This window comes from Aspergillus neoniger (assembly GCF_003184625.1).
Source record: "Aspergillus neoniger CBS 115656 unplaced genomic scaffold BO87scaffold_20, whole genome shotgun sequence".
NCBI classification, from domain to species: domain Eukaryota; kingdom Fungi; phylum Ascomycota; class Eurotiomycetes; order Eurotiales; family Aspergillaceae; genus Aspergillus; species Aspergillus neoniger.
Window position 1 is genome coordinate 522152 of NW_020291148.1, and position 22778 is coordinate 544929.

General features: G+C 47.9%; 7 protein-coding genes across 7 annotated transcripts; 3 read left to right on the forward strand and 4 right to left on the reverse strand.

Annotated features, from left to right (window-relative positions):
- Positions 1–7116: 7116 nt before the first annotated feature.
- Positions 7117–7633, forward strand: BO87DRAFT_397896 (uncharacterized protein; the record flags this gene model as incomplete). Its single annotated transcript, XM_025625343.1, has 2 exons — positions 7117–7216; positions 7440–7633. The coding sequence occupies 2 exons, from the start codon at positions 7117–7119 to the stop codon at positions 7631–7633; spliced, it is 294 nt and encodes a 97-aa protein (XP_025478835.1).
- A 1691-nt stretch (positions 7634–9324) lies between these two features.
- Positions 9325–10581, forward strand: BO87DRAFT_397897 (G1/S-specific cyclin; the record flags this gene model as incomplete). Its single annotated transcript, XM_025625344.1, has 1 exon — positions 9325–10581. One exon carries the CDS (start codon positions 9325–9327, stop codon positions 10579–10581), a length of 1257 nt encoding a protein of 418 aa, XP_025478836.1.
- A 2248-nt stretch (positions 10582–12829) lies between these two features.
- BO87DRAFT_310484 (uncharacterized protein) lies at positions 12830–13913 on the reverse strand (the record flags this gene model as incomplete). Its single annotated transcript, XM_025619507.1, has 2 exons — positions 12830–13476; positions 13835–13913. Coding segments are annotated over 2 exons (726 nt in total), but the record flags the coding sequence as incomplete, so codon positions are not given.
- Positions 13914–14158: 245 nt separating this feature from the next.
- BO87DRAFT_310564 (uncharacterized protein) lies at positions 14159–14445 on the reverse strand (the record flags this gene model as incomplete). Its single annotated transcript, XM_025619511.1, has 2 exons — positions 14159–14271; positions 14361–14445. 2 exons carry the CDS (start codon positions 14443–14445, stop codon positions 14159–14161), a joined length of 198 nt encoding a protein of 65 aa, XP_025478838.1.
- Positions 14446–15122: 677 nt separating this feature from the next.
- BO87DRAFT_377524 (uncharacterized protein) lies at positions 15123–15483 on the forward strand. Its single transcript, XM_025623575.1, has one exon. The coding sequence runs from the start codon at positions 15138–15140 to the stop codon at positions 15366–15368; it is 231 nt and encodes a 76-aa protein (XP_025478839.1). The 5' UTR covers positions 15123–15137; the 3' UTR covers positions 15369–15483.
- Positions 15458–15974, reverse strand: BO87DRAFT_87862 (uncharacterized protein). The gene has a single exon (XM_025629645.1). The coding sequence runs from the start codon at positions 15896–15898 to the stop codon at positions 15548–15550; it is 351 nt and encodes a 116-aa protein (XP_025478840.1). The 5' UTR covers positions 15899–15974; the 3' UTR covers positions 15458–15547.
- A 4608-nt stretch (positions 15975–20582) lies between these two features.
- BO87DRAFT_87892 (UvrD-helicase-domain-containing protein) lies at positions 20583–21387 on the reverse strand. Its single transcript, XM_025629646.1, has one exon. It carries the CDS (start codon positions 21225–21227, stop codon positions 20688–20690), a length of 540 nt encoding a protein of 179 aa, XP_025478841.1. The 5' UTR covers positions 21228–21387; the 3' UTR covers positions 20583–20687.
- Between the last annotated feature and the right edge of the window lie 1391 nt (positions 21388–22778).

Sequence of the window (22778 nt, forward strand, 5' to 3'; positions counted from 1 at the left end):
GCGACCGACCACGGGAATTGGATGGCACAAGATATTCATTCCGGATGACAATATCTCGATTGACAAATTCCACATATTAGTTAGTTACTTCACCCCCTTCCAAAGGGGAACAGCAACAACATATGATTCGGCACAAGGCTGAACTTGACCGCTGAGTAATAATCTTTCTTTTTCTAGAGCTTTGGGGTTAAATGTGGAGTCGTTTATTTACACTACAATCGGGCCCGCTCTTCTGTTTTGCACTAAGCCAAATCCCAGCTAGCGCCATGTAAGTACGATCTCGGTCTGTATGTATAGGTAAGGACCTTTACTCGGTATCGTTCTTCAGCATACGTCTTGGGACGTATTCATACGGGTTATACACTGCTACTGGTATTCTACCATGCAGGACAGGCAGAACCTGACAGAAAACAACCTGGACCCATAGAAAACCGGCCGTCAAAAAGCACAAAGCATACCATGGTTGAGGCTCTCCGCTGCCCCAGTCGTAAAGAGGACCTGACCTTACCAGAAAAGGTCATATTGTCTCTCGAAGAATTTTGGTGCGGGTTTGAGGCAATTCTCGCGTCGTCAGAATGGGCGTTTTGTCACCAATTGGCAGGGTCTCTATTCGTCCCAGTCGATGTAGTATTCGGATGAAATACTCGACGGGCAACGTGGATATCTTTTCCACACATCTTTTAGAGGCATACTGTGGGATACATTTTGCCCACTATTTAGTAAAATGCCTCAGATCGTGATACACATCGTTGCAGTCAGTGGATGTTAAAATTTTTCTTCCCTCTTCCCCCCACATTATTGCTACGAGGTACATGTCTACTAAGTAATGATATGTGTGTATCCCTCCCTTGCACTCCCCTCGATTGATTTAGATCATGACAAAAGACTGAGGACTCCATGACGAAATAATGAAGATCAATGGGGGTGGGAGGGGGAGAGTTTCGACGGTTCGCGCCAAGTTGTGCTGCGCTTTTCTTGCCGACAACCTCTGACATCCATGTCTCTCGTCCACCACCTTAAACTACGCTGCGCATACACAGGCTTTAGGAATCGTTAGGTAAAAGTCAACGTAGTGGACCCGAAACGGATATCAACGCAACAATGAAAAACAAGTAAAGTACGTATATGTCTCAATCGATCAATACCGGTAAATTTTAGATGTTGAAAGAAAGAACAAGAGAGAGAAAAAGGCAAAATTCGAAGCCGATGAAAGTTGACGAATACACCGAACATGAAGATAGGTAGAGTACCAAAAAAGTGATACACGTAGCATAATTCGAAGGACATACTACTAGTAGTATAAAGAAACTTCTGACCTACCCAAAGATGGTCTGATCAGAATCAAAAAATTGTTGACTTGTTGAGCCACTACTACTATCAAAATACTGCAGAAAATGCGACGATCAATTCGGGATTGAACATGCAATATACCGAGGGAAGATGGAGCAAATACTACTTACCAATGTGATGTAGAATATTGGTTGCTGGTACGTACTTTTGTGTCTATACAAAAAACCAATTTCCTTTCATCAACTCACCAAATCTTCTAGAATATTTCCCCTCTCTAACATTCGGTCCATCACGACCCAAAGAAAAACATTACTGTACTTCGAATTTTCTTTGACGAATTTGGGCTTCCTCCGACCGTTTCTTTCTAGGAGAAAAAAAAAATTCTGCTTGTCTGCCCACTTTGGCCCACACCCATCTAGTACCCTCATCCGTTAGATGGGCATGTCGAACTTCGTTTTTGCATACTGTACCCGTTGCCTCCCGGCTACCGCCATTTTGTGCGTATGGGCTAGCGCTCCAAATATCGTAAGCCGGTTTCTAAGTGTGGACCAAAAGGTCGGAACTGCGGGGCCTTGGGAAACCGCCTCGTTTTTTTCTGGTTGAGAAAACGCCCGCTAAGTTAATAAGTAGTAGTAAGTAGTGGGAATAGTCCGTTTTATATGGCTGGGCGGTGAACTGGGCGAGTCGGTGACAGCTTTGATTTACTGACCCTTGATTGTTCCTTCGCAAAGGGAATGGGTTCAAATATTGGAAGTGAAGGGTTGCTAATTACCCGCCCGTGTGTGTGCCTCTTACACAATTAAGAATTCCAGGAAATCCTTAGACGACTTTGATTTTTCGTCTGCTTCCAAGATCCGCAGTGGGTTGTAAGTAATTTCGGGTCCCGAATGCGGTGTGTTTATATGGTACAGGGAACTAAGGAAGCAGCGTGGAATGAGATAGAAAGGCCAGTCAGTGTATTGGAAAGGATTGTATGACACCTTTCTAGTCTACGATGGGATGAATAGGGACTAGTGAATAGATGGCCTTCAATTTTTTACCCCGTTGAGCGTTAGCAGGAATGAGACTAAGTCATGGACGTTGATATGTCAAGGCTCACCGATATATCAGGGTATCCTCTTTGCTATGGCCCTAGTGTGGAGCGGTGATTACATCAAGAAAAAAGATGTGGAATTCTCCGAGTCATATAGTGCACGAACTAGTTCGTATTCTAGAGTGATACGTATGATGGAAAAGGAAGAATAAAGAATTTCGGCCCTTCTGGGGCTATCTAGATACTACAGGAAATAATGATATGCACTGAGGATATTCCGTCAGAATGGCCCTTGCATGGGGGGCGAAATAGTTAGTAGTTACGGGATGTTACACGCGACCAATCATCGAACGTATGGAACTCATGGTTGGCCTGGGGAGAAATTATGATCATGTACGTACTCCATCCAGAGGAATGCATAATATCAGTGCAAGGACGGTTACTTGTCTGCAGGTTAAAAAAGGATTCGTTGATTGGAGGAGAATGTATCGAATTGGAGTCTGCAGGTACCCAGCAAGGAGATGTCTATTGATACGTCGCCGGGAGGACGCTTAGAATAGTTAGGTAGCTAGCCACTTTAGTTAAGGATGGGGTTACGAAAGCAACGCATTCTGGATCATCTCTACATGCATGATGATATCTCCATAGTATCATTATACATGTACCCCATACATTGAAGGAGGAGATAAATTGTTCCTCCAGCTAAGGTCTTGTTTCCATACTCCCGGCGGGATGGGGGATGGTAAGCGGATGTAGTGGACGGGAAAGAAGAAGGCGGATAGGCTCCAGCGGCTACCGTGCATTACTCCAGAAGCCTCATAAGGGTCCCTGAAGCGAATAAGTACCAATAATGTAAGCCTCACTTATATTTGGTGGTTTTGTAGTGGAATAGAAAAGATCCCAATGGTCGAAATCTGCCCGGTCAGTTGCTATTACCTAGGCAACTTGATAGTTACCGAGATTCTGTGCACTTCTTACCAATTGATGATTCCTTACAGAATGTATTGAGTCCACGATCTGCAAAGAACATGTTCAGATAGCTAAGCCTCACTTCGATCGCTCGCCACAAGTCATGTACAAGCTAGACATTCATTACACGAGTGCTATAGAGGGTAATCTACTAATCGCGATCGGCTGGCAGCTTGGCGCCTGGAGGCAATGAAGCAAACATCCTTGTCCGCACTAAAGTGCCCCTTTTACCCCTTATTGTTCATCACGACTGAATGTACTGACGAGAGTGACTAAATTTGATTGGTTTGGTCATGTAATAATGGATGAATGAAGGAAGTATCTTCGCCAGATCCCCCGGTCCCGCAGGTTGCTCCTTTCTCCCGGCATAGTGAGAATGTTCCCTATCCAGCATTCCATCATGATAAGAAAACACCTAGATGCATCGTATCTTGTCCACAGGACCAGAGCGCGTGCATTCCGGAATCGGCAGCATGACCTACTAGGGTAAGAGTTAAAGATTGGAAGAGATCAGTCTGAAGCAAGGACAGCCTGCAATTGTGACCAGAGTTAGCCACCTCAATTATACACCAAGACCAGATGCAAGACACATAAAGCTCGGTGGAGAACGGACAAATGACAAGTGACAATGTCAGCCCGTCTCAGCCACTCCCGTCCTCTGAATAGGCATGGCTTTGGAGGACCAGGGTTTGTAGGAGGATACGGGATTTCGAGGCTCGGGATTAGAAGCTATCCCTGCGCCGAGTATCGAGAGTGTTCTAGCCACCACCTCAACCTTGAATTTTCAATAAAGCTCGGCAGAGCTTCGTGATGCTTCACTCTTTCATGAAACTAGCTTTTTGGCCGTTGAAGACTTTTCAGCCAGCCTTGTGATTTAGACTTCCCTTACTCCCTTGAGGTTCTACCATGGGTCATATCTTTACTTCTCAGTCACAGGTCAAACCTTGAGTAGCTCATAAATCGATACCACAATATCTTCAATTAACATATTTGCATTCTTTATCGGTGTAGATAATTGAAAGGTACGCATTCAGGGTTACGTCCCGTTACCTCTCCGTTGAATTTCGACAGGTACGAGGTTGCATGTCACTGATTGCCGGTTCGACCACATGTGCAATGTCCACGGGTCAATTCTGCTCTCCGTAGAATTCGCACCAAATCGCGTTCTTTATCAATCGTCGTGATTCTATACGTAGCATTCATGACACCATCTTAGATCCGCGAACCGCCTACTCCGAGCCATTGGATGAACAGTAAGTTGCGGGAGGTCACCCCCGCAAGGATACCTGCGTCACAGGAACTCAAAGAAAAGCGTTCGTCGGTATGGATCACTCGGGCCATCTCGCGCCAGTGCAGCTGCACTGCATCAATGGCATCCCAGTGTCTAGTAAAGTAATAATGTGTTCTATATGCCGGGGAATCGGAATCGCCAATATTAACGGGTGATGAACATTGGTATATGGCCATCTTCCTACTGTAATACTGAAGGTTGCCTTACTGCGCAGAGACCGTGTCGTACCCGGATAGATACACACTACCCGGATAGATACACACTACGGCAGGCCTCATCCAAGATGCAGTACGAAGCAAATGTGTGTCCGGTTCAGTCAAAGAGCTCTGGAAAAAAGGCGAATTGAAACAGTAGAGTCAAGTTGAACTGCGTACCGTGGGCCTGGGCTCTGGCTACCCCTCTCCCGCGGATCATCTTGCATATGATCCAACAGCACAACCTCTCGTCTGATTTTGGTTCGAGGCGAAGAGAGAAAAACCCTTGTTGTGTGCGAAAAAAAGAGACCAACGGACTACGAGGAGGGGTTTTTTTTTTTTTTTTTCTTTCGGAGGAGAGGCCAAAGTCGATGAATCACGAGCTGTACAACAACAAGCCTCAGACGAGGGGCGTAAGAGCAATCATGGTAGCGACTGGTTGTGAATGGTCGCAGAAGGATACGCGATGTACCGTAGCCCAGTGCGGCCGGGCCAGTCAGCAGTCGATGACGGCTATAGGGAGAGGGAGAAACGCGACCGCTCTCTCCCACTACTATGGAACTAACTAGATACTACTTATTATGTAGTAGTAAGGTACGGGGATGTGAGTTCTGGTTTTCTAATACTTACTTACTGTATGTATGAAGACAACTTACATACTTTAGTTACTATACTTACTTACGTACATCTACCTACCAAAGTATAATAAATGCGAACCATTCGATCGAGCATGATTACGGGCAGTCACCAGCTGAAAAAAAAAAAAGTCCCAGTCGGCTACTCCGCATTTGTGGGTAATCCGAGCGAGTCGTCAAATAGCAATTCGTCCTTATGATATGCTGAAGGATAGGTAAAGTTGCCCGACCCTAGTCGACCTGACGAGTTAAGAGGATAGGATGGATAGATCGAGGGTTTCAGTGAAATGGGAGGGTCAATTGTGTCCGTGGAGAGAATGTGTCCCATATTATTATTTCAACTACGACAGATAAATTAAAATTCCTTGATAACGACGACTTTGGTAGGCTCTCCGTACTAGTTTAGCTAATCGTCACATTGCAGCAGACCGCAGCCCACAATTGAAGTCGGTTTGTCTACAGACTAACTAACTAATTGACTAGAGCGCAACTGACACACTGCTCACCCTAAATAGATAGGTGTGAGTTTAGTTACGGAGTAGTAGGGAAAGGCCTAATGCAAGAGAATCGCAGCTCCAATAAAGATACATACACGGTACGCTACTCTGTCGCATCCTAAGGGCCCAGAGAGGCCAGAGGAGAAGAGAAAGAAAAAGAAAGGTCACAGAGCCAAGGACCGGAGGTGTTCCTGGCCTGAATCAGGGAGGCAATGGCTGGTGAGGACTGGCCGGTGACGAGGGAGATCACCCCACCCCGAAGCCCACCGAAGGAGCGCTGGTGCTGGGACTTTGCAGGTTTAGAGGGTCGAGAGGCCGCCATCGAAAAACAGGTGTCTCCCCTACGGGTGAACCGAGACCAGTCGTCTGGTACAGCCCGGAAGCAAAGAAAGTCAATCTCCAGCTAGCATTGCAACTTGCAACGTCAAAAGAAAAAAAACCCCTCTCTCTCTCCAGACTTATCGATTCCCTGGTTTGAGAGGGGATTTACCACCTAGAAAGAACAAAAAAGTAGTGGATAATGTTGAAAGGTATGAGAAGAAGTGATGATGCCTGTGCCCCTCCTGGATGAAAGTTGGTCCCAAATGAAGAAAGAATGAATAGGTAACCAAAGGACGAAGGCATACGGCCGACCGTAACTATACGGTGGTATACTAAACTCCTACTAGTAGGTACCCGCCCCAGCCCAGTACCTCCCAGTATCTCCCGTCTCTACCGCTGTACCGCATCCATACCCTTACGTACTTGCCTGTATGTATGTACCTCTAGGGTAATAGACTTTCCCTTTTCACAGTAAGGGCCGCTCCTCCGGGGCTCAGGCCGCGTTAGGTTGAGGGTGTATCGGATGCGAGGTTCTGCAAAAGGAGTTGTCTATTGCTCGATGTGATTTTGGTCTGTGAGGGCTCAATTTCTACCCATTCTCCTGGTATCTTCCAGTAAGTAAGATACACCAAAGCGCCCCGGCTTTCCTCATGCGCTTCCGCTTGTTCCACAACACAAGTAGATGGTATATTTGGCCATGGAGGACATGCTTGAGTTGTAGACCTTTTTAGCATGTTTCACAAGCATCTTATCCGTACCTTTGAACACGAGTTTGATGGATCTGTAGGCCTAAAGATCAAACGTATGGAGGTGGAAGTAAAAGAAAAAAGAGACACCAGCCAGCCAACCGCCCATTTTGGTTGGTCAGATACCGTTGGAAACCGAGATGAAACTAAAACAGAACCATACGCTTACCTTCCAGCCTCGGTACGCGATACCCAATACCACCATTCATACGGGAAAAGCGTCATGGGTTACGATACAGCGTGGGCGAGCTAACCCGCAGCGATCCTCTCGAGACTTCTATCTCCGGCCCTCGTCCCATCTCTTTAATCCTCTTTTTCTCTTCTTTCTACTACACCCGTCTGGAGAGAGAGCAGCTCCTCCTCACTTTCCTCTCCTCCTCATTCTTCTTATCTTCACCTCCTCCCCCTTCCTTCTCTTCCCCTCCTCCCCCTTTCCTTACCACCCGCCAATTCCTTAGGAGAGAACTGAGACTGGTCTACGAGGCAGAAAAGACCGTTGACTGTCCTATAACAGTCGACCACTTCTTCAGCCAGTTGCACCAGCTCTCCAGTCGAGCCGTGTCCGTCAGCTCTCGCTTCGACGTCCTCCCCTTTCGACGTTTGTTAACTCAAACGGCGAATTCCCCCCCTATCCGACTACCGGTGCCCTATCCGTGACATCGACGGATAGACTCCCCTGACCTCAGCTCCTGCCGGTTAGAAGAGCGAAAGAGAAGGGTTTTTTTTTTTCAACGCTTTCTGTACATTTCTATATCTTGGTCGTGATCCTTTGGGAGGTGAGAACACTTCTTTTTCTTTGTCCTTCAACCCCCCCTTTTTCCCCCTGCTTGAATGGTCGGGGTTTGAGTGGTGGGTGGGTGGAAGTGGAAGACACTCTGGATGATAGTTCGACCTGCCTGGCACCGATGTCAGTGGATGTCAGTGAAGCTTTCTGCCAGTTGAGCGAGTTCCCCATGAGCCCAATTCGAATGAAGTCAGCAATTCCTTATTTCGAACTCCGAGACCTGCCACATTTCCTTCGAGGCGTGGAAACCTGAAGTCTGAGATGACCGCAATTATACGTCGGCAATATCACAATGGAAGTGCTGGATAAAGGATATTCGGACAGTGGCTGCGTATAGGTCGGGGGTTATGGACAATGGCTCATTGAGTTGGGTGTGGGCAGGGAATGCAGATGTTGCAGGTCGGATGTCCTCTCCCTCAGCCTTGGCCTGTCTCCATTCGACAGTACATGTTGCCAGAGGGAGAGGATCGTCCTTATCTTAAGCAACGAGGTGGATCGGAAGGAGGAGATCCTCATGTGCCCTGAAGAAAGAATGCGTAGCACGGCTCGTGCATATTTGACGGGGTCGACCCGGGCCCTCATACATTGGCAGACCATCAAGAAGCTTTTACCTTTTAGTCACAATTGGCGATTGAAGGAAGGAAAAGTGATGGTTAGATGATGATGGCTAACCTTTCTTTTTGCTCCTTCAACAGACAGGTTTTTCTTGATTAATATCTCAATTTGGCCTCGATTTAGCCTCCCTCCCTTTAATGTGGATTTTGGCTCTCTAAGCGCTTATCCCCTGTCGCAACACCATTTCAGTCCTGTACAGGGACGTTCGAAAGACACTGGATTGCAAACTGTATGTGGTGGTCATTCTTTTCTTTGCACTTTAATCCTTTCCCCCCCTGACGATTTCCCCACCCCTTCATAGGGTTCGTGCCTGTGCTCCTGTTTCCACATTCCGGAGCACACCCACGCTTGCTAGTTCAAGCATCGGTTCATAGGGCGAAGGCGTTTACTCGTGCTTCATCTTTCGGACTGGTATCCTACAGAGTATCATCTCAACGGATCATTCCTGCCTGTTCCTAGCCAGCCTAGATGCCAGACACGCCGTCACGGTAAGGGTTGCATCGTGCCCTCTGCCCGAAGGCTTTCAATCTGGGTTAGTATACTTTATCCCCAGGGAATCCCCTTTGCCGCCCTCGATCTTTGGGCCTTCCTTTCACCTTTCAATCCTTCCCTTCACCTCTATATCTACATTACCATCCTTTGGCACTTCACACTCGTTTACAAATTTCATTAATCTTCTAATTTTAATATTACGATTTACTAATAATTACCTTCCTTTAGCTCCGGCCATCACAAGGCTCCGCTCCAGCTGTCTACCCATCCTTCCCCTTTTCAATACCAGGCTATCGTCTCTTGTGGCCTTTGATTTTAATATTTCCCAACTAATTCCACTCATTAATCCCCTAATCCGACGACTGTCACTCTCTCACCTCCGTCGTTTCCTGATCGACACAGTTATCAGGTCCACTCTTTGAATACTTTGGGTCGACGTTATTACCAGACCGACATCATGGCCTACCACAAGCGCCCCACATCGAGCTACCAGCCCTGCGATACTTTCTTCGTCGAGTCCTACGACGAGTTCCCTGCCCCCCGTATGGATCCGAAAGAACACGCCAAGTTGATGGCTCGCGAGCGTCAGTACGCCATGGCGGAACAGCTGTCAAAGATTACCAGCGAGGAATTCCGTGATGACGTTCTGGCGCACATGCTGGACATGGATGCTGCCACCCTTCCGGACGTCGAGTCAATCGATATCCAGACTGAGATTCAGTGGTTCATGCGTCCATACCTGCTCGACTTCTTGATTGAAGCCCACACAGCATTCCAGCTCTTGCCATCGACCCTCTTCCTCACCATCAACCTTCTTGACCGTTACTGCTCCAAGCGTGTTGTTTACAAGAGACACTATCAACTCGTTGGATGTGCTGCCTTGCTCATCGCAGCCAAGTATGGCGACAAGAAGGACCGCGTGCCTACCATCAAGGAACTCAAGTCCATGTGCTGCTCGCTATACGACGACGACATGTTCATCCAAATGGAGTGGCATGTGCTGCAAACACTGGGGTGGACCATTGGACACCCGACTGTCGATAGCTTCTTGCAGATGGCCGTGATGGATTGCCCGTATGATGCCGAGGTCGAGCATCTAGCATTGTACATCTCGGAGATCTCGCTGTTCCATCGGGAATTCGTGTCCAAGCCATCGTCGGATCTCGCCCGGGCCTCTTTGGCTCTGGCGCGCTGCATCCTCAACCGGACTCAGCCTCGTCACACAGAATGGGCGTCCCAGTACGACTCGATGACGCTCGTGGGTTTGTCGCAGCAGCTTCACCAACCCTCCCAGGTACTTTCCAGGAAGTATTCCTCGGCTCACTACTCCCGTGTGTCCAAGGTGCTGGAACAATTCCTTGCCCGTCAAGCTTCGATCGCAAGCTACACGCCCCCCAGCCCGCAAACGGACGTTGTCCAACCCGAGCCCAAGCCATACGAAGGCGAGATTGGGCTTGCTACACCGCAGAAGGCGACCCAATCATCGGCCATGGCGCACGGTTATATCACACCGCCAATCACGCCGGAGAACGAGGCTTTTGCCAATGGTGGTAATCCCACCTTTGCCAAAGGCATAGCAGGAGCTAGTGCTTGCTCGCCATCGCCGACACCTCCGCCCAGTATGCAGTACGTGAGCTCTCACACGTATTCGCAGGACACCACGTACCAACAACAGTTCCTCCAGCCCAACATGTCATTCAGCACTGGTTACTGAACTCGACACAAGGGTTGAAGAAGCTGCTCATCAATAATATACCAACATATTGCTTGATACCTGAATACGATGTATTTTTGCATCTTGTGCCATAACTGCCGATCTGGTTGGAACCAGAACCTATACAGACCTGGTTCTACTTCGACACCAATTTCGTTCTATCTCCGTCTTTGTTTCTTTGTCTAAAAATTGCATACCCCATCTCCTTGTCTTCCGCATATCATCTCTCGGGACTACCCCCCGTTGCATTCAGCTTGTTATTTCTCTTCTTCTACAACTAGCATTGCAAGCGCGAGCCGTTCGAGTACATTTGCATTTATGTTTTCGTTTTCCATCGCAGCCCATGGGTAGCGTCACACATTCCTGCGCTTCCTTTAGTGGATTGCGATGACCAAGCTGGGTGTTTCGTTTTAACTTTCCGTTTCTAGTTCTCCCCTTTTGTCCCTATCTACCCCTTTCACAACCTTCATCAACCTTGTCCCCTTCACAACACCCCTACGTAAAGAACATTAATGTGGCTTAACCTCTGACCCCATGTTTCCTTCTATACACGCAGGTCGCATACAAGACCCTGCACCGTGTTTTCTATCCGAGCACGGTATCTGTTTTCTTCCTGGTGGAATGAGGTCCCCCAAAAAAAGCAGAAAAGAACATTGTCAAAACCGACCAAAAAAATCTGTGTGGTCCGGGGAGGAAAATGCAAATGAGAAAATACCAAACAGATATGAATTTTTGTTATTTAATAGTTGGAGAGAGATGCAGATGCAGATGAAGGATCTGTCATCACAACAATTATGGACCGGTGGATGAAAATTGACCATTCCATTTACCTTTACTGCTACTATACTTTCTTCTTCTCCCTCTTCTCTCGTTCATCCGGATGATACCTTGATCGATCGATCTATCTCCTTAGTTTTCATTTTCCCTTATGGTTCAATCTCGCATTTGCTTTCCTTTTCTTTTTTATCTCGTGGAAAGTCAGATCTTGAGCGACTACATACACATACACATACACATACCCGATTATACTATTGGTATAATACCCTTCCAAAGTAAGCTACATGCATAGACTACCCTCTAGACAATCCCACATACCCTGTACACCCCATCCATGAATCAATCAATCAATCAATCAATCAATCAATCGTGCATACGCACGCGCGAGAGTGAGTGCCCGACATGCCCGACTCGGGCCAGTCCGTCTTGGCTACAGCTGCCTGCCACAATGGGATACTTTTCACTTTCCAGATGTGAATAGACAGATAAAATATTCTTTCAGTGGGTATGTAGTTATTGACATACTTCTGAGATAATCATCCCAATATTGAAGAGATAAGTTACTAGTATAGTGGTCTTTGAGATGATAGAGTATTCTTCATTAGATAGATAAAATGTATACTTACTTAATTCATGTTAGTAGTAAAGACATGCGCAGTCAACAATAAGTGCTAAGACAAGTTGAGAAAACTTGGCAGCATAATAGGAGCATAAATGTGTGTTTGCTTTCCTGCTTGCTATTGTCTGTACTGTAGACAGGGTCGATGTTGTTTGTCTGTTTGCCTATCTGTCACTTTCCGATCTTGGATAGATGGCTGGCTGGCCGTTGATGCCGCTGCTGTGCATGCAGTGCTTCATATCATGTAGTCATTCACTACTACTACCACCATTACTCTCGTCTACATACTGTAACCTGTCAACCGGCCTGTCAACCTACCTACCTTCTAAGTTACCTAGTTAGGTAAATGCCAGGAAAGTAGGTAGGTAGCTTTTCTGCCTGAGCATCATGCAGTACGATGTGGTGCGAGTGGTCAGGTGATGTGCTGGCTGCTATTACTAGTCATAGTGGGAAGTATAGTTCTAGACTTTTTTTTTTTCTTTAGCTCCTGTGTCATTTTCTGTGTTATCTGCAGATGCGGAGAGGATTGAGAGATTCGGATCGTATCTCTGTCTGTGTATGTATGGATAACGACATGCCAGCACATTCACACGGAGCATATGTCAAATGTCAATTGTCGATAGTGTGGGGAGTGTATGGTGTCTGTTGGGATGTGACTTGAACAATAGGATCAGGACAAGACAAGTGTACAGTACAGTACGTCAAATGTGGGAGGTATCATGCCACGGGGTAGAAAGTGGGTAATGAATGCAATGGAATTGCGGGGAAGAAGTGTTGTCAGTGTTGTCAGTGTTACTTGGTTTACTGTTTTCTGGTGTATGCAGTAGGTATGCGGTGGGGGATGGATTCGGTTTAGTCGGGTTGGTGCAAAGTCAATGGGAGATAGTAGCTACTTTGTATGGATGGATGGATGCAGACACTTGTAGTAGTGGTAGTAATCATGACAATTAGATTATCTGGTACAACCTCACTTAGAATGTATCCAAGTAAGTTCTGTGAAATAGTATGTGTGACATCAAAATAACGGCAACAACAATCCAAACCAGTCAACAGCCGATGGATAGTAATTGGTAACAGTAGAGCGTCAGTCATGTCGAGCAATAATGATGGTACATCAGGGTGTGTGTTAGTGTGAGTGTGAGTGTATGTAGGAGGCAGGTAGCCCGCGACCAGCGCAGCACCTGCCCACCCGCCCAGACTGGGCCGGTCGGCAACTGTCATGGCCTGAGTATAGGCGATGCAGATGACTCCGCGTCCAAGTCGGACGAGAGAGCGAACGAGCGAATGAAGGAATGACATGACATGACCGTGATATGACATGAAGCACATAATTAGGACAGGAGCCGAAAAGAAAAGGTAGTCCTGCAAGATCAAACCCACGCTATGCGGAATGACAAAAGCAGAGAAGGGAGGGCAGAGAAAAAGCATCAGCACGATATGGTACAGCCAGAAAAGAAGAAATAATAAAAAAAAGGGATAGGAGGATGGTGTCGCGGTTGCTGCTGACAAGGGACGGCAGAAGCAAGGGCTGGCCCGGAACTATGCCGTCGCTGTCTCGAGCGTAGATAGACACAACCGGGTTAGAGTTCGTGTCCGTCCTCAACTCAGTCTTGCCAGTGGATGGATGGAGGGATGTAACACGTGTGCCTCGTCACAGTGTGAGGAGACACGGAGCAACAGGAACACGAAATCTCCGAAAGGGTAAAAGAAACCAAATGATACAAGGGCATGGCGTCGGAAATCCGAAAAAGGGCGTCAAAAAACAAAAAGAGGCACAATAGTGTACAATGATCGGGAAAGGAAATCAAGTCCAGAAGGTAATCTTGACGGAAGGGCAAGACAAGAATCCGGGGCAACGATTCGCAAGGGAACCGACGGCAACGGAGAGAGTGAGAGACAGACAAGAGACAGCAAAGGATAGCAGCGCTGCAATGCAGCATTGTCAGGGGGGCGGTGACGAGAGTCCAGAGCATGCCATCCCATCCGTCGGTTGCCGGTCGAGAACGAGAGACGCCGAAAAGATAGTTGACCAGACCAGCTGTCGATCCGTCGCCTCACTTTTGGACGAAGCCGCGCGGATAATCGGCCCTTCCGGCGACAAATAGTCCCCAGCAACTGCCCAGCAGCGCTTCCGGAAGGGAACTCCCCCCGACTGGAGGGTTGGAAGAAACCAGGATGGGTTTACTTCCACCGTTGCTTGTCCCAATCAGAAGGTCTCGTTTCATCGTAGATCTGCCCTCCCCGGTTGTGGACAATCACCGGGGGTTGTGTACGGCGTGGGACAGCATTGGGCCCTAAGGAGAGACAGACGCCGGATTAGCTTCCGTGATCCAACAAGATGTGGATAGTAGATTTGAAGTTGCAGATGGGGGAATAGACATACCTCGTAGATCTGAGACTACAACACGGTCACCGCTGCTGCCACTGCTGGACAGGGTAGAATTGGAGTCGTTGACTTTGTGAGGCATATTGATGGTTTGAGAAAAAGAGATGTGAGAGAGTTGAGTAGATTGTTTTGTAGTAGTAGTGGTGGTAGCTTGGTAGAAGATAGGAGGTGAGATGGGATAGTAGACGGTAAGAGTTAGAGAGGAAAGTAGATTTATATAGTAAGTATAAGGATGGCAGTCGGTGGCGGAGCAAGGCTCAGTACGAGGCCAAAATCCGAAGTGTAAGAGAAGAGGGTGAGAGAAGACGATGAGAGAAGAAGGACAGATGAACGTAGGGTAGAAGTAGTTAGAAACTAGGAGTAGTCTTGGGTTGAAGATGTTGTTGATAGTAGTAGTCTGTGGTAGATAAAAAAGAAGCGATTTCCAGACGGACGGCAGGAGGCTTTTGTATGTTTTCCCCGGAGGAGGGAAGTATAACGGTATCCAAACGGAAATAGAATAGAAAGCAAAGCAAAGCCAGAATAATGCTCCAATCCAGAAAAGGATCAAGTCGAATCAGATCCCGTTCAGTTTAGCTTCCCCCCCCAGGGACTTGGATCTAGACGGTAAACTCACACACTTCACTAAGCCAGCCATGACGGAGAAGCAGATCGATCATCTTGCAGGACTGACTAGTCGGTGGGCTCTGCTGCCTTCCATTCTTCCCCCCCCATTTGCATTACCAGCCTGCGGCGGCCTGCTACATGCTATGCTACAGGCTACATACTAGTTACATGCTACGAAAGCATCGTCGATCTAAAAGAAGTCCGCGACAAAGACGTCATGGGGTGGCCCCCAGGCAAAAGGAAATCGAATGTCTGGAATCCTCGTCGAAGCCTCGAACTTCGCCCAGGGTGGTGGTATCCACCGCCCCTGCCAGGGGCGAAATTCAAGGACAAAAAGACGAGGCAGCAAACCAGGTGATTCGTCATTCTAGTGACACTCTCACGATGGGGGATGAGTAAGTGTTTCAATTGGGTTTGGGGGATGATTCTGATAGGAGAGTTGCTATGCTGATAGCCTGAGCCTGAGCCCTGGAGCCTGAAGGGGAATGGGAGTCAGAGAGCCTGGGAAACAAAGTGCCTGGGAGCAACAGACAGACAGGCAGGCAGGCAGGCTTCCCTCGGCACCGCCCGTCAAGTCATCAGGCAATGCCCTCAGGAGACTGTGGCTGGAGAGTTGGACAGACAGGCTGAATCCACTCTCCTTTCTCGTCTGGCCGAAGAGCCTGGGTGATGTGGCGGTACGAGGCTGAGGCGGTCATTTCACCAACTGGCCTTGCCTTTGGGTAACTACTCATTAGTTGGACTAGTTGTCGACAACTCAACTTTTGCCAGTTGCTGATGCTGTCCAAGCTGGAAATCAATGCTGGTAAGGCCCAATACCTTACCGACTCGCCTTGGGTCACGGGAAGCCAGCTCCCCCTGGGAATGTTACCCCCTAAAACCAGGGATGCGCCTGATGATTGGGTCAGAGTGGTCACAATAATGGTCATTTACAGCCTTATACCACCCCCACTGGTCACCTGACAGTCGCCCAACTATTAATAACGAGCCAATAATACACTTTCCATACCATCCCATAAATAACACATCTAACCCAATTGGTGCTTGCCCCATCCATCCCGAAACAGTAAGAGTGGAAGGGGACCTGAACCTCAGGCACACTTACTCATAGTAGTCTCGACCGAACCGAACATCTCCTCTCTTCCAAGTGGATCAACATCCTCCACACCTGATTGACTTCCTTACTATCTACGGAAACTTCCTGTGTTAGCTGGCAGCAAAGTAAGCTCCAGTTTATTAGAACGACCCGCGAAAAAGTCCAAAATAGCAGTCATCGTCGTAGTCGTCGCCGTCCTACCCAACTGGTTTACTACTATTCCTGTCACACGGACAAAGTACGGTTTTACCCTACCTTAGCTAAGTAAGGTAATTTGAACATCGCAACCCATCCCCATCACCGACTCGACTAATCACTACTCCGGAGTACAGCATCTACTGTATGCTGTGTATTGTACTCGAGACAGACCTGCCTCTCAGGAGGGGGGTGGATGGATCAACCACCCATCCACACCACTCACTCACTTACTCACTCACCCCCTTATCTCGGGTCTTAGCTTTTCTCTAGTCGCAATAAGAACCATACTTTGATGAAGCCCGATTATTAGGCAAGAAGTAAAGCAGTGAAAAATAAACAGCTCATTCTCCCAATAATAGTCTTGATGATGATGCTGACGATGGGAAAATAGCTCAAACGTTTCAGTAAATGATAGATGGATAGATAGCTCCAAGCTTATTATCAGGGTAATTATCATTCCCCAGACTATTACCACCATCAGCAACTATCTACTTCCGGATCTAGTCAGTAAGCTACCATAGCAGAGTAAGCAAGCTACACTAGAGCTAAATCCAGTAGAAACCATACTTGGTTCCTTTACCGACTCAACTCGCTTCACCTCCCTCCTTTTTCCATCAAGTAGATTAGATTATTGAGACATACTAAGGCAATATGGAGTAAATAATTTAATCCCCCACCCCCCATCACATTATTAAAATTATTATCCTCGGGTAATCACATCCATCCCATTCCATACCTACTAATAGTATCCGTAACGGAATAATAAATCAGACCATGCACCTGGAAGAGAGAAAACTAACTCAACTTACTATCACTTACTCACCGCTACAATCATATAATCCGGAGTAAGAAAGAGACAGAGAAGTCACTCACCTAGATACTATATTCCCTCTGTCTAGGGAAATAACCTAAATCACCCCAACAATCCACCTAATACCTACCTTAGTAAGCACACCGCTACATCCATCCACCCATCCATCCCACTCAACCGACCGTGCCCATCCAGCCCGTCCGTCTGTCTGTCAGGTACAAAAGCAAAAGCAAAAGCAACTACTGACGTGACGTGACCCCTTGTGACCCTCCTATGAACTATCGCCAGCTGTGCCTGCATCACCACTTATGTAATATCTTAGTAAGTAATTAATGGGCAGCAGTCCAGTTAACTAGTTAGTAGTGTACTTACTAGACACTAGTTGGGGTTAGTGCCATACTGCCAGGTCAGCAGGCAAGCAAAGAAAGAACTAGACCCTAATCCGGGTTAGTTAGTCCCCCGTAAGTTCGAGACAAGAAAATAATAATAATAATAATAATAATAATAACGACAATGACGGAAAGGAACGAAGGCGAAGGATGGTAAAGAAAGTGAGGCGGGATTGGATTATTGTGGCTGGCTTGCTTGCGTGGGTAATGGAAGGTTCCTGAATGGATGGTTGATGTTGTTTTATTCATTTCATAATGTTTGCATGTTCTTATAGTAGTTAGGTGCATACGTACATACATACATCACTGGTAGGTCATACGGAGTGAGTTATTCTACTTCTTTACTTACTGAGGACGGATGGATGGATGGACGGTCGAAGTGATGCTGAGGACTGAGGACTGGCTGGGGTGGTAAGGTGGCTGGCTAGTACGGATGGGGGTTAGTGGGCTGAGCTGAGTTCGTGTTGAGTTGAGCTTGGTCGGTGTGAATACTTCCCATACTCATAAAGGGCATAGGTATGGTGTTCTACGAAGGATTGCTAGAAGGTATGGGGCTGTACTTGCTAAGTGTAAAGATGCTATACTACCATGTAGTTTGATGGTTTGATCATGACTTCGTAATGCGCCCACAGATTATAGCTGACCAGTATATACCCTGTCTTCGCCAGACGCCACACACCATTCTTCGTACGGCTACGAAGATGGTCCATTGTTCTCCCTCTTCATGCGATCCGCCCATCCATTCATGCTTCGTCGAATCCCTAGCGTCCGTCGCATCGTCGTCGCTGGCCCCGTCTGCACCATCGACATGGTAGTCGTGTGATACGTGGCCACCGGTCTGGCTCCCCCGACGGTTCCTGAAAGACTCTTAATCTCGCTTGTCCGCAAATCTTTCCCTGCTTCGCCTCTTCCTTCGTCAGTCGACTTCGGTCCCTGAGTGGCGCGCGAGAACGGCTTCTGTCCCTCCGAGGGCTTCGAGGATGCCGCCAACCAGGTGTATTGGTTCGGGTCGGATGGTTCGAGAACCGGTCGAGGCGGTTGCAACTTTGGCCCTTGCGGGCGATACGTCCGGAGATTCGATGGGATCACACTTTTAAACTCAGAGTTCGACGATCCACTGTGACGCGTTTGCCCTACCGCGTCTCTTCGGTTGCCCTGAGGCTGGTAGCGCCCAGCCGCGCCTGAACCGCTCTTCGGGCCTGACGACGAAGGCTGCCCGAAGAATCCGGAGATCGTTTTCTGCGATAGTCCGTCCGATTTGCGACCGACGATGCTGGCAGCTACGGCGTTCGGTTTGGTCTCGGCTTTGGTTGGGGGTTGTTCTGGGGCTGGGTCGCTGGTCGCTATGTATTCGCGGGCTGTCGAGAAGCCCAGGGATAATGTGGTGGGCACAGAAAAGTTGGAGCCATTCATGGTCGGCGTCGTCCACGACATGTAGGTTGTCGTCGATGCGCCCGATTGCTCTTGATTGAGACGTTGTCTCTTAGGGTTGGGCTCCCCGCCCATGGCTCTGGTGCCGTCCCAGCGAATGATGGCATCAGGTGCCTCGAAGCCATCTTCTGTCCACTGATCATCATATGGGATATCACAGGTAGATCGTCCTTTCGATATAGCAGCTGAGTCCGGCATTGGTCGACGTAGGATATCAGCGATGTCTTGGATAATCCTGTCGTTGATTTTCGGCCCGAGGAACCGGAAACGCTCCTCTACTAGCTTTGATGGGAGGAAGCTCGACAATGTTGCCTCTTCACCATCGCGGGACTGTCGCAGAGGATAGCTAAGATATAGCAATGCCTGTGCCCTGGTCATGGCTACATAAAGCAGTCTTCGCTCTTCATCGGAGTCTTCGGCGCGTGAATGTGGGATAATGCCATTGAGTACGGCAGGCACAAACACCACAGGCCATTCAAGGCCTTTTGCTGCATGAATCGTGGAGATGGTTACCTTCTCATTGGATTGCTCGCCCTCTTCACCTTCTTGCGGAAGAACCTCTGTGGACAGAGCCACATTCGCCAAAAAGCGAGACAACGCCTCTTCGCCCGGATGGGCTTGTTGTTGTTCGATGCCCTGTATTTCCGGAAGACTTTCCTCATTTACAGCCTCATTCTCTGGACCAGGTGTGTCATCAGCTTGGGTCAAGAGCTCCTCCACGTTGGCCCACCGGTTCTCCTCATTCGAGCCATGCAACGCCTTGAGGTATTCTCGGAACGATAGCTTTTTGATCAAAAAATCGAGGAGCTTCCTCGGTGACGACCCGTCGGTACATTCACGGAGCTTCTGTCGAGCAGACTCGATGAGTCCAACCAGGGTGCAGAGTCCGTTGTCAGCAGGCTTTGATAGAGATTTCTCCGTTGAACTGCGACCTTGAGCAACATCCTTCATGAAGTCCCAGAGCGGCTTCTTCGCCTTCTCCGCGCCCTTTGTCAATATATTGACCGATTCATCACCAAGTTTTCTAGACGGCACATTAATAATGCGCAGGAGAGCATCGGTGTTACCCGGCTGGCTAATGACTCGAAGATAGTCCAGGAGCAACTTGACCTCTACTCGGTCAAAGAACCTTAAGCCACCAACCATCCGGTACGGAATCCCATGCTTTCCCATTTGGGCTTCTATTTGTCGCGAGAGAGCAGCCGACCTCAGCAGTATCGCAAAATCCGAGTAGTTCACAAGCTTTCCCGTCAAGGCGATGCACCTCTTGATCTCCAGAACAATCCAGAGGGCCTCCGACTCCGAGTCAGGCAGCTTGCGCAGAACAGGCATCGTGCCCAAGCTATGCGTCGGCTGCAGCTTCTTCGCCGGCCGTGATGAATCTTGTTCGATGACATCTTGAGCCGAACTCAGGATACACCCAGACGATCGGTAATTGTCCTCCAGCAAGACGACCGACGTATCCTTATATAGCTGCTGCATACGCCCCAAGTTCTTAATCTCAGCAGATCGGAAACCATAGATACTCTGATCCGGATCCCCAACAACAGTGATCCGTTGATTCTGGGACGCAAACAAATTCATCAACTCATACTGGATATGGTTCGTATCTTGGAACTCATCAACCAGAACAGCTTGCACGTTCGACACACACTGCGGATGCTTCCTGAGCAGTTCCACGCACCGCACAAGTAGATCATCGTAGTCCAGCAAACTTGAAGCTGCCAAATTTGCCTCATACTCACGATATACCTGAACAAACTCTCTCTGCTCCAGAACCTTCGAATTCTTGTTCAATTTCGCCGCCAGCTCATCCGGACTAACTCCATGAGCTTTCTGGTGTGAGATCCTTGCCCTCGCTGCATTGGGCTGGATTCCGACCTGCAATCGCTTGATGATCCTCTGTAGGAGTCAGCAACAGACACAGACACAGACACATAGACCATGTAACCTAGACCACCTACCTTGATAATCGCCAAGCTATCTCCTGAATCCGCAATACCAAACCCCTTCTTCAGCCCGATCAGATACCCATACGTTACCAGATATCTCCGACAAATAGAATGGAATGTTCCCAGAATCAGCTTCCTCTGCAATTCGTCACCGATCAGTTTTGCCAGCCGTTCCCTCATCTCCCGACTAGCCTTGATTGTAAATGTGCAGCAGATGACATCTTGTGGTCGGTAGCCATGGTGCGCGAGCAGGTACGCGACGCGCGCGGTCAGGGTCTTGGTCTTTCCTGAGCCGGGTGGAGCGAGGACTTGGAGGATAGGGGATGGGGACGCTACGGCGGCTGTTTGGGCGGAATTGAGCCCATCTAGGATAGGATCCATTGTGGAGTATCCATGGGGATGGTGTTGTTGATGCTGAGGGGTCTAGAAGCTGCAGATCGTCGATTCGGGGAGACGCGAGCGATACGCGGTGTCATGTGACGTCTATACATTCTGCACCCCGGCTGTCGAGTTTTGATGTATACTTTGAGATAGGAATGATAACGATATTTGATTGTTAATTTCATGATATATATAGAGTTGCAGAGCTTGTTGGACATTGGCAGATGGGTAATGCAAAAGCAAGGGTGGGAATTTCTGAACTATATATTGAGCCCATACATATCCACTTTCTAGGACACTCACTGCACTATCTGCAACGACACATCTGAGTGCCAGAAGTTGGTATGGAGGAGCATCCTGTATTGAATTAACACTATATTGCAATTTAATAAAGAATCAAGCCAAAGTACATTTGATTGTGTCGTATCCACGATAGATCTTGATCCGTCATTGAAAACCTTTCAGCTCACACCACAAAATTCTTCAACCGGAGTCACTCTACACCAACAATGCAATGAGACGGCCAAAATATTGCAATAAGATCTTTCATTCCCTGTGTATATGAAACCATCAGCTCGCAGGTAGGCCACTCTAGACCTACAACATTCGGCCCCCTAATGGACAACTACCGACGATCACACCAGCCCTATAGAAGGCCAAGTCCGAGCAGACCGCACCAGCAAGGCTTCAGATCTTCATAGCAGGGATACTTGGCTAATATAATTCCATCCCAGAGTGAAAGCAGCCAACGCAGTCTCATATTTAGCCAGCTAATGCAGCACTCAGAGCTGCGCTGACCGTACCTACCATGAAGGCGCATCTCAGCTAGAAGATTGGCAAGTCCTTGCCACGATGCTTATCACTATCTGAAAATAAATCAGAGCAAAAAGTACAGGCAATATGGTATTTTAACGACGAAAGAAAGGTTGAGTACTTCGCTGCATTGGTTCTCCCATCAGGAGCAGGAACGGGGAATCACAGGATACTGCTATCCCAGTAATCAACACTTAACCAGAGAAAAAGGAACAGAACAGAGCCCAGCTATAGAGACCCAGTGAGAGAGCGAGAGAGGTTTCACTAAGGCACGGAAGTCGTGGAAATTGTATACAAGAGGGGATAGAGACAATACCACGCCATATGTGCTTCAACCTCCATATACATACATCATCCAGGTAGTATATGTATGTTCGGATCGAACTATAACTCATCTTGCATGTATGCCTCAGCGTCAGTCTTCCTACCTGAATAACTCCGAAGATATCATCTATCAATAATTTACAAACAGCCAGAACTCCTTGATGGAGTAGACGAAAGCCAGATATCAATAAAAGCCACCGCAAATAACAATACCAACCACAATAACTGTCCATACCCCCATACAAAATGTAGTGTAGTATACGCCATGCAAATATCACCAGACACTTACCCAGCCAATACAACAATTGACTGACCTAAAAGCATTCGGCCGAAACCTGCCTGCACTTCATCTACTTCGTCCACCAGTTGTATAGTAAAATGAGGAGTAAATCAACCGAACCAGATCCAAAGACA